Raw genomic sequence first — 11766 nt, forward strand, 5'->3', positions numbered from 1 at the left:
ATGAATTCCCCAGTGGGCCAATGAGATACTCCCACTGTGCCTGGACTTGGCGTTTGACACATTATCACGGAGCTAAGCTAAATCCGTCGGGTGCTCCCTAACTCAGTTGCCACCTAGGACTGTCTGTTTTTGTGGAAAATTGGAATTGCAGCAAAAAGCTTTGGACATGATTGACCTCATTTTTCTCCTATAAATGTCCTTAGCTGCCTTATATCATTAATGGATTGCCACATGATGAGAAGCAGCCCCGTACCATGTAATGGACTGTCGAATGCCCAGGAGTGCTGCTTTGGTACAATTCCAGGCAGCTGACTTTGTTATAGGCTCTTTCATACCCAGGAGTGGTGCTATAAATGCATTCGCTTTCCTCCTTTGCTATTGAGAAGCTAGTGTAGGATTCCATCAAGATTGACAAGAAGAGGAAAGAAGTCGAGATAAATTAGGAAGTAGGCGAGTAGGTGAAGTGATGCTAAGGTAAGGAGTTTCCGCAGCTGACACACCCAACTCCCCACCCGGGCCCCCCATATTAGCCGATATTGTAAGCGGTTCCTGTACCTCAGGTACTAGCCTCCTCCCATTTTAGATCTGTCAACCGCAACCCATTCCTCAACCCCCTCCCCCCCCCCCCCCCCCCCAACCAACCACCGCCCTCGACACCTCTGTCCCTGCAAACAACTGGCCCCGCCCTCCCCCATCTCCAACCTGAAATAAATGCCCATCGAGACACACGGACTGACAATAAAGGAAGACACAGCCAGAGCAGCTCACAGTACATGTGAACACCACATCAGTCAACAAGTAAGCCAAGGGGTGCTTGGTTCAGTCAAGAAGAGCTGGAAAATATAGACAGATTTGCTCTCCTGCCCCTCAACTTGTGTGTTAATGAAGAGATGGAATATGTCGGAATCTTGATTTCTCTCGAGTGGTTTTGTTTGGAAGATAATCTGTGCTTTAAAGTCAAGTATTTTATCACAAGTGGCCAGCACACAGACAAAGATTATTTACCAGAATCACTGGTTTCTACGTCATATCATTTGTTATCAATAATTATTATATATCCTCTATAAAAATGAACGTTCTACAGGAAAGGAAACCGTTTTGATTCTGACAGCTCTCTCTCTCTCTCGTGCTTGGTTTGTTTCAACTTTGCCCTGCTGTATATTATGATAATTGTTTGCCTATCTCTTTCATGTCGATTGCATTATACCCAGTGATTCTGTTGTGCTGATTTGTTTTGAGTTAATGGATTGCATTGTTCTTGCAGACACTGCAATAAATGGGCATGTTTTACAGGGAAGGTGCTGACTTGCCACTAATTTGAACCTGATCTGAGCTTCCAATTACACATACTCTCCATCACCAAGATAGCCCACTACCCTGACATCAACCATCTCCACCTTTGCATTTATTGATCTGCTGCTGAAATCCTGGGCAGAGTTTTATGGTCCCCGGTAGGAAGAGGTGTCTGTAAGCAAGCCCGGTGGGTTTCCCCCCTTTGTGCCTCATATGGGTAAGCCTCCTGGGGTTGCCTCCCTCAGGGCCCCCTTTTGACATTGGGCACCTCCTCCTAAGGTGATTCACTCAGGGATGCTCCCACCCACCTGGCTTCTCCAGGACCCCTCTGCCCACCAACGCTGGGCCTTACCTCCCTGCCCCGCAATAAGATCCCACTCCCAGCACTTGCCTGGCCCCAGACTCTGGGACTTAGAACCTGGGGACTGCTTGTAGTTGCAATCCTAGTCACTGCTGGTGCTACTGGAATGACATCTAATTGGCCATTAGCTCTCTGAGATGGGAAGGCAGCAATCTCGTCTCCAACCAGATAATGCTCCATAAATGGCTGCCTGGCAACCGTGAGTGGTGTGGATGCTTTTCCCACTGACTCTTCGAGTGGCAGGGTGCCTTCCGAAAATCCTGCCACCACATTCAGGCATTTGTCACTGCCAGACTTGACTATTCCAATGCTGTCCTGGCTGCTCCCTTACCTTCCGCACTCCAGAATCCTTAACACATCCAAAACTCTGGTGTCGGTATCCTAAACTGCACTGTCCAGTTGAAGCATTTTTCTCCCCCAGCTGCTAATGGATCTGAAAATTGATTAACTGGAAAATCTAAAGTTCACAAAGTAATTGCCATTGAACTCCAGATAAAACAAGAGTGTTATTAACCGCACAAACAATCCAAACAAAAACAGAAAATGCTGGAAAATCTCAGCAGGTCTGACAGCATCTGTGGAGAGAGAATAGAGCCAACGTTTCGAGTCTAGATGACCCTTCAGACCCTTCGTCTGAAGGGTCATCTAGTCTCGAAACGTTGGCTCTGTTCTCTCCCCACAGATGCTGTCAGACCTGCTGAGATTTTTCAGCACTTTCTGTTTCTGTTTCAGATTCCAGCATCTGCAGTATTTTGCTTTTAAACAATCCAAAAGCTGTTCCTGAATTGGTTAAAAAAAATACTCCTTATGAATATTTTGCTTGCTATCATTAAAATACCATTAAACTATTTAGGCTGTAGTCGCGGAATTGATTTGCTTTGTTTTTCAGTCTAAAACTATTCTAAAATGTAATTTTCTTGTGGGACATACCTTGCATGCTAACTCATGTCCCTCCTCAGTCTATACGTTCCATGCTAGCTCCATAGCAACGCACTCAGTCTCCACCATGGACAGCCTTGTGGAGATTTTTAAAATAAACTTCTAACGATCTAATGCAGTTCTCACTCTTACACACTTGATAGTGAAAAAAAAACCTCAAGTGGTGAATTTCTTATAAAAATAAATTAACTTCTATTCAGAGCTCATATCAAAGACACTTAATCCTTTAATAGACTCTAGTGCCTTGGGTCACTGTCTGTGTGGAATTTGCATATTCTCCCCATGTCTGTGTGGGTTTCCTCTGGGTGCTCCGGTTTCCTCCCACAGTCCAAAGATGTGCGGGTTAGGTTGAGTGGCCATGTTAAATTTGACCCTAGGGGGATTAGCAGGGTAAATATGAGGGGTTATGGGAATAGGGCCTGGGTGGGATTGTGGTCCGTGCAGACTCAATGGGCTGAATGGCCTCCTTCTACACTGTAGAGATTCTATGAAACTGTGAATCAAACTTTGAACTCAAAACCCCCTGCTGAGATAACTGTAGCTTCTGAAATTCGCCAAATATTCATTACAACATAATGATAGCCTTTGGGGAAATGTCAAAAAAGAGCTATTCAAACTGCACCATAGATGCCACTTTGTATTCCTAATTTCCACCAAATGGCCTGTCAATCAACGTAGTCCAGTAGTGGGTTTTTTGATGGCTACAGCTGTTTTTTTAAATATAAATTTAAAGAGCAGGGCATTTAATAAACTTTAGATCATGACAGTTATACAGAACTTATCCATCCTATAGGTGAGCTTACATCTTACTCCATCAACTCCTGACTCTCCCACTTTGAGTGTAGGCCTTTGCAACAGTCAAAATGGGGTTGGTTTGAACTCCACACTCTTTCCCCTATTGGTAAAAATTGAATGTCATAAGTGGAGGCAGGACTTCCTCATCTGGGTCCTGCACACCATTTTTTACAGGTCTGATTTGTGAAAATCCCTCCCTGAGTATCCATAACTTTCTTATGCAGCAAATCCCAATCCTCTGATGAAAGAAATTTCTATTCATCTCAGCCCTAAAATAGCTGATCACTTATCTTGAAACCATCCCCCTGGTTCAAAGGTGTGATCCCCTCTCCAGCCAAGGGGATCCCCCTCTCAGCATCTGTCAAGAGCTCCCAGAATTTTATCCGTTTCCATGAGATTACCCTTCATTCTCCTGAACGCCAGAGTATATCAGCTCATTCTACTCAATCCCACCTCATTGGGTAGCCTTCTCATCCCAGGAATCATCAAGTGCACCTCAACCACCATGCCCGCACTTCATATATCACCAAAACAAACTGTAACCTCGTGGGCCAGTATGGCCCTCGCTCTGCCGTTATTATCAAGCCAGGGGGTCAACCCTTGGTTGACTGAGGAGTGTAAGAGAGCATGCCAGGAGCTGCATACCTGAAAGTAAGATGAACCTAGTGAAGCTACGACACAGTGCATGCGAAATGGTAGAGATGGCAAACTGCAGGCTGAGCTAAGTGATTCAATAGCCAACCGAGCAGATCAAAGCTCTGCAGTCCTGCAACATCCAGTTGTGAATGGTGCTGAAAAATTAAACAACCAATGAGAGGAGGTGGCTCCATAAATATGTCCACCCTCGATGGGGGAGCCCAGTACTTCAGTGCAAAAGACAAAACTCCATTGCAGTCTTTTTCAGACAGAGGTGCTGAGTAAATGATCCACCTTGGCCGCATTCTGAGGACCTACCTTCACAGTCAATTCAATTCACATCACATGACATCAACCAATGCCCTGAGTTACATTGGACACAACAAAGGTTATGGGCCCTGGCAACGTTCCAGCTGTAGTGTTGAAGGCTTCGGAACTAACCATGCGTCTGTGAGGCCAGTATAGCTAAAACTATACATCTATCAGACAATGTGGAAAATTGCCCGGGTATATCCCATCTACAAATATCAGGATGAATCCAGTCTAGCCAATTTCCACCCCATCAGTCTATTCTCATCCTCAGGACAGTGTCATGAAGTGACAGGTACTCAGCTGCTCACGGGTGCCCCCAGTTTGAGTTCCACCAGGAACGCTCAGCTTCTGACCTCGGTCCAAACATGGACTAAAGAGTTGAATTCCAGAGGTGAGATGAGACTGACTGCCCTTGAGGTCAAGGCAGCATTTGTCCAAGTGTGGTGTCAAGGTGCCTAGCAAAATTGCAGTCAATGAAAATCAGGGGAACTCTCCACTGGTTGAAGTCATAGCAGCACAGACGAAGATTATTGTGGTGATTGGACATCGCAACCCCAGAACATCACTGCAGGGGTTCCTTAGGTCAATGTCCTAGGCTCAACCAGCTTCAGCTGCTTCATCAATTACCTTGCCTCCATCATAAATTCAGAAGTGGGGATGTTTGCTGATGACTGCAATATTCAGTATTATTTGAGACTCCTTAGACAACGAAGCAATCCATGCTCATTTGCAGCAAGGCTCAGACAACATTCAGGCTTGGGCTGACAAGCAGCAAGTAACATTTGTGCCACACAAATGCTAGGCAAGGACTATTTCCAACAAGAGAAAGTCTAACCACCTCTGCTAGACATTCAATAGCATTACCAACGCTGAATTCCTCACTATTAATATGCTGGGAGTCACCATTAACTGGGCTAGCCGCCTAAATACAGTAGCTATAACAATAGGCCAGAAGCTGAGTATTTTGTGGTAAATAACACACCTCCTGACTTCCCTAAGGTTGTCCACCTATCTACAAGGTACTAGCCAGGGATATGATGGAATATTCCCCATGTGCCTGAAAGAGTGCAGCTTTTTTTTATTCATTCACGGGATGTGGGCATCACTGGCTGGGCCAGCATCCCTAATTGCTCTTGAGAAGGCAGTGGGGAGCTGCCTTCCCGAACCACCGTAGACCATTTGGTGTAGGTACACCTACAGTGCTGTTAAGGAAAAGTTCGCGGATTTTGACTGAGCGAAAGTGAAGGAAAGGCGATATATTTCCAAGTCAGGATGGTGAGTCACTTGGAAGGGAACTTCCAGGTGGTGGTATTCCCAAGTATCTGCTGCTCTTGTCCATCTCTTGTACCACCTAAAGATGCTAAAGATGTTTGGAAGGTGCTGCTTAAGGAATCTTGTTGAGTTCCTGTAGTGCATCTTGTAGGTGGCACACACTGCTGCCACTGGAGGAGGGTGTGAATATTTGTGGATGGGGTACCAATTAAGTGAGATGCTTTGTCCTGGATGGTGCCAAGTTTCTTGAGTGCTGGAGCTGCACTGATCCAAGCAAGTAGAAATTATTCCATCACACTCCTGATTTGTACCTTGTAGGTGGTGGACAGACTTAGGGGAGTCAGGAGGTGAGTTACTCACCACAGGATTCCTAGCCTTTGACATGCCCTTTCAGCCACAGTTTAGTTTCTGGTCAGTGCTCACTACAAGAATGTTAATAGCTCCAACAACACTCAGGAAGCTTGACATTTTCTAGGACAAAGCACTATGATTTACCAGCATCCCATCCACTAACTTAAACATTCGCTCCCTCCATAGTGGTAGGAGTGTGGACCATCTACAAGATGCACTGCTGTAACTCAACGAGGCTCCTTAGAAAGCATCTTCCAAACCCACGACATATACCACATAGAAGGATAAGGGCAGCGGGTACATGGGAAAACTTTCACCTGCAAGTTCTCCTCCAAGCCACACACCATTCCAATTTGGAACCATATCATTGTTCCTTAACTGTTGCTGGGTCATAATTCTGGAACTCCCTCCCTAACTGTGTTGAATCTAGCTAGACCACAAGGATTGCAACAGTTCAATAAGACAGCTCACCACCACCTTCTGAAGGGCAATAAAGCTGGCTTTGTCATCAACACCCACAGTGTGTGAATGAATAAATAGGAAAGAAGACACTTCTATCCTTCCTGAGGAAAGGAGATCAAAAGATCACTGTTCTCCATGTGTGGTCTCACGGGATCCTTATACAATTGCTGCAACATGTCCTGACACTAATACTCCAACCTCCTAGCGATAAAGGTTAGCATACCACTTGCCTTTCTAATTATTTGTTGTTCCTGTAGTCTGTGCCCAAATGCCCATTGTTCACTTTATAGCCTTGACAGTAAGCATTGACTATTTGATCAAGGGCTGGACGTTACATTGTGGCCATTATTGTGGAGACTTGAAAAATGCACACATCAAGTAGGTGACTGGTTAGTGACTAGGAGTAAGGCTCCTGACCAATTTTCCCTTCCTTGAGGGTGCTTTGGTCAAGACGATTGCTCCGACAGCTGAGATCAGCTCATTTAGTACAGATCAGTATTCGAAACTTGAACCATTCTGGTCTGCATAGCTCAGTTCAAGAGTGAATCTTCTGAAAGCTTATCATCTCAACAACAGCAACTTAATTTATATAGTCCCTTTGGCAAAGTAAGACATCATGAGACACTTGACAGGAATAACATCGAAGAAAATTTGACACTGCGCCATAAAAGAAGACATTAGGACAGGCAACCGATAGCTTGGCCAAAGAGGTAGGTTTTAAGGAGTGTTATAAGAAAGTGGTGGAGAAAGTTAGGGAGGGAATTCAAACGTGAAGGCTCATCCGCCAATGGTGGGGAGATGAAAATTAGTGATGCACAAGAGGCTAGAATCGGGGGAGAATCATAGAATCTTTATAGTGCAGAAGGAGGCCCATCGAGCCTGCACCGACCACAATCCCACCCAGACCCTATGCCCGTAACCCCACATATCTACCCTGCTAGTCCCCCTCACAATAAGGGGCAATTTTCCATGGCCCATCAATCTAACCCACACATCTTTGGAGCTCAGAGATCTGGGAGAGTTGTAGGGCTGGAGAAGGTTTCAGAGTAAGAGTTTTAACAACACCAGGTTAAAGTCCAACAGGTTTATTTGGTGGCGAATGCCATTAGCTTTTGGAGCGCTGCTCCTTCGTCAGATGGAGTGGAAATCTGCTCTCAAAAACAGGTTTCAGAAACAGAGATGGGTGAGGTCATTGAGAGATTTGAACACAAAGGCCCATTCCCGACACATCTTGCATTCCCATGGCTTCCTCTGACTTTTCTGAGCGCCTGCCTTCGGATTTTCCAGGATGTTTTCGAAGTGCGTGCTTTCACTGAGCAGAGGGAACTCAGAGGATTGTGGGCTGGAGGAGGTTACAGAGATAGTGATGCACAAAGCCATGGAGGATTTTAAAAAGCAGGATGAGAATATCAAAATGAAAGCACTGTTGTGCCAGAGGTCAAAGTAGGTCAGGCAGCATGAGGGCGATGATCGAATGGGATTTGATGCAAGTTTGGATGTGGGCAGCAGATCCCCCCCGAATCAACTCTACCTTGTGTCAGCAGTGGCCTCTGGGTCAGAAGGTTCTGGTTTCAAGTCCCACTCCAGGCACAAAATCCAGATTGACACATCATTGAGGTACTGAGGGAGTGCTGCAGTGTCAAAGGTGCCACCTTTTGGAAGAGATATTAAATGCAGACACTCTCTGCCTCACCGATGGATGTGATAGATCCCAGAGCACTACATTGAAGAAAAACTAGGCAGTTATTCCTGGTATCCAGTACTTATCCTTCAACTGAGGTCATAAAAATATATAACTTGTCATTGTCAAGTTGTAGCTTGTGGGTTCTTGCTGTGTACAAAATGGCTGCTGCACTTCCTACAATACAACAGCTAAGTACACTTCAAAAATAATTCATTGGCAGTAAAGTTTTTTAGAATGTCCCGAGGTTGTGAAAGCTGCTATATAAATGTAAGTCCTCCCTTCTGATTTTTGGACTCAATGCCAAGCACATACTAGTTGACGAAATTTCCTTTATATCTCCACTTATCACATCCTGAGAATGACCCAAAATGCTTGATAAGTTATTTATTTTTGAAATGCAATCATCGTTGACATGTACGGCCTCGCTCAACTCGAAACCGGAAAATCCCACCCAAGGTTAATGGAGCTTCCCACTGTCCGCCCCTCGCCGGCTCCGATTCCCATGGCAGGCGGGGTGGAAGAATTCCAGCAGTAGTCTGTGTTCCTCCAACTCTGGTCTCTCTCATGTTCCCCAATCCCTTTGCTTCAGAGGTCAGCCAGCCCGTCTAAATCTTCCAGTCTGGAATTCCTTCCCTTAACCTTTACCACCCACCTCTCTTTCTTAAAACTTAACCTTCTTTCGTGACCCTTTTTCACATCTTCTTTGGCTTCGTATCAGAGTTGTCAGCCTGTGTAGTATTTTATTTCCTGTCTCTGGTGTGTTGATTTTTGCTTGTTTTATTCTCATGCTAAGTCAATATACAATGCAGTGGCAGCTACAAGTGGCATAATGAGTTTGCGGGCTGATAGGATCTAAGTATTGGAAAATAGAATAGGCATTCAGGAGCAAGAGAAATTATCTAATTGTTGTTGATATACAGAGTGTTGTCTTTTTATAATCAGCACGGTACATTCTTTCTGAGAAACTTTCTCAGCTGCATTGCTTGTCAGAGAAAAAAGACTATGGTATGACAATGCCCGTGTTTGGAGATTAAGGAAGTACATTCACATTCCTGTCATTTCCCTGTTGGTACATCCTGTGCTACCTTGATTCAACCTAATGCTGCATTTTACATCAAACGACTATTACCAGAGGTAGCCCAGGCACAACTCTCATATAAATTTGGGGTGGCACAGTGGAACAGTTAGCACTGTTGACCCGTGTTCAATTCCAGCATTAGGTCACTGTCTGTGTGGAGTTTGTACGTGTGTGTGTCCCCCCCCCCCCCGTCCCCCCCGCCCCCCAACCCCGCCCCTCCCCCGTGTCCATGTGGGTTTCCTCCGGGTGCTCCGGTTTCCTCCCACAGTTCAAAGACATGCAGATTAGATGGATGGGCCATGCTAACAAATTGCCCCTTAGTGTCAGGGGGACAAACAGGGTTAATACGTGGGGTTATGGGGATAGGGCCTGGGTGGGATTGTTGTTGGTGCGGGCTCGATGGGCTGAATGGCCTCCACGTACTGTAGGGATTCTATGAAACGCGATGGTCCCCTTACCTCCCACGTCATCTCAAGCTACCCACCTGCAAATGGAAAGGATAAAGTCTTTGTGGGTGAGTTGCGCTATCTTGTGGCTGCCCTGGAAATGATGGGGGAAGGTGGCAGGGCTAATTTTGCGGGGCAAATGGATTGCTGCCTTTGGGAGTTACGATTGACTCTCTGTCGACTTGGCTGTATATTAGATGGGAGAAAGTGTTCAAGTTTACCAAGTCACCCGCTTAAGTGGGAGAGAACGTTAAGATTGCTTCAGACTGTTTATTCTTTTTCATGTCTCTTAGGTTCCTCCAACCAGACGCTACTCCCATGATGAGTCAGATATGTGGGCAACAAACCCAATCCCTTCATATCTTCACAGATGGGGGTCTTCAGAGGACATCACAGGAGTGTTGCACTACAGCTCGCCCAGGCACGAGAGGAGACGAAGCAGCCTGATCTCCCAGCATGATGAATGTGCTGCTTTCCATAAAAGAAGGAAGTCCGTGGATAGCATCATATCTCTGAAACAGCAATCCCAAGAGGAATATTTTGCTGGTGACTTAAAATGTTTCAGCCGTGACGAAATAATCAATTACATTGACGAAACTCCACTCCCCAGCCCAATGAAGACCCCACTGAGGTCATCTTCCATATCCCTAATCCCAGAAAAATATGAACAATATTCGGTTGCGTTTTCCCATTTTCCGTTAACCAATTTTGAGAAGGAGCCTCACGTTCTCCGTCGGTTATCGGAGGGCAAGGAATGCATCTTCACAGGGGTCACTAGGCCCAAGGAGTACTTGGTGAACACTTTTCCCAGTGACCCTCCCACGGCTCAAAAGAATGCCTACATTCGGGCCCACGACAATCTGGTCACATGTGCCAACCCCAGCATGAAGGAGAATCCTTCCAGAAACTGCCGGACAGATCTATGCGTCTCGTGGGACAATCAGGAAAAGCTCATCAAAGTGGAAAGCAAAGGAAGCACGAACAGTTTTCTAAGCTCGCCTTCCGCCTCTTCGGGTTATGTGACTTTTCATTCTGATTCCATCGGATCTACTTCCTAGGAATGAGTCTGGAGCCTCCACCCACTCACCTCCCCGCCCCCCCCACAAAAAAAAACAAAAAAAATATGGTGTTTCTACCTTTGTTTTGTACCACGGGAATTTTGTAATTCACCCACAAGGCAATGAGTCACGCACCAAAGAATCGGGCAAATATTTCCATGTCCCTTGACAACAGAAAAACAAATCTCCTTGCAGAGAATAGAGAGGGAATTGTCTGGAAACATATGACATTAAGTAAGGTCTGAATTTCAATACTACTGACTGTTGCTTTCTATTTTATTAAATTTTTAAAATAAATGATTTTTAAGAGGCAAATCTAATAGCAGGCATTCCTGTTAGACCGAGCGTGGTTGGTGGCGGTTTAGGTTGGGGATTGGGTAGGAAGGGAAGAGAAAGTGATTCTAAGATTAATTATATTTTTTAGAACAGCCAAACTGTAAAATGGATTCTCCACCGGGGCGGGGGGGAGGGGGGGGGGGGGGAGGGGGGTAATACCAGGTCATATTTGTCTATTTATGCACTTTGGGGATTTGGTGTGTTCAGTTGGTATTTTGTTACAAATGATGATTTTCTTAACAAATGCAAGAGAATAAAAATTATCTGTGTGGAAAGGTGGGGGCGGGGGGTAGGGGGGGGAGGGGGCGGAGTGGGGGGGGAAGGGGATAGAAGGTCACCTTTGCGATTGTTTTTCCTGTGTATTTTGCGTTTGTAACATTGATGTCATATATTGGCAACATTGCTGTTGCCTCACAAAAATGGACATTAGTTTCTCTTGGTAAAGTGGTCCTCAAATTTAATAGTAACAAATGTTTTCTTAACAGTATTTGCAATGGCCCTTGTCCTTGAACGGAACTAGGGCCTGTGTTCGTTTATATTAAAAACCAACTTCAATACCTGATCTCGACCTGCATTGATTAGAAAGGTGACTTATATCGAACTCTTCATCGCCAATCGTTTGCTGCGAAATTTGAGGTCCAAAGGCTACATTCCTTTCATAAATACACGCAACAGCTTGGATTTTGGGGTTGGTGTTAAAGTGGCAGCCCCACTGCCGACCTCACAGAAAGCGGCCACAAGGA

The 11766-nt window shown here is 45.4% G+C and overlaps 1 protein-coding gene across 1 annotated transcript in view; it reads left to right on the forward strand.

Annotated features, from left to right (window-relative positions):
* gpr153 (G protein-coupled receptor 153) overlaps positions 1-10687 on the forward strand; it is a 54762-nt gene extending 44075 nt beyond the window's left edge. The window contains exon 5 of the mRNA XM_078238519.1: positions 9923-10687. Coding sequence (XP_078094645.1) covers positions 9923-10687 — 765 coding nt within the window. The remainder of the gene's footprint in view (positions 1-9922) is intronic.
* The last annotated feature ends 1079 nt before the right edge of the window (positions 10688-11766 follow it).

Source organism: Mustelus asterias, chromosome 22 (assembly GCF_964213995.1).
Source record: "Mustelus asterias chromosome 22, sMusAst1.hap1.1, whole genome shotgun sequence".
Classification (NCBI taxonomy): Eukaryota; Metazoa; Chordata; class Chondrichthyes; order Carcharhiniformes; family Triakidae; genus Mustelus; species Mustelus asterias.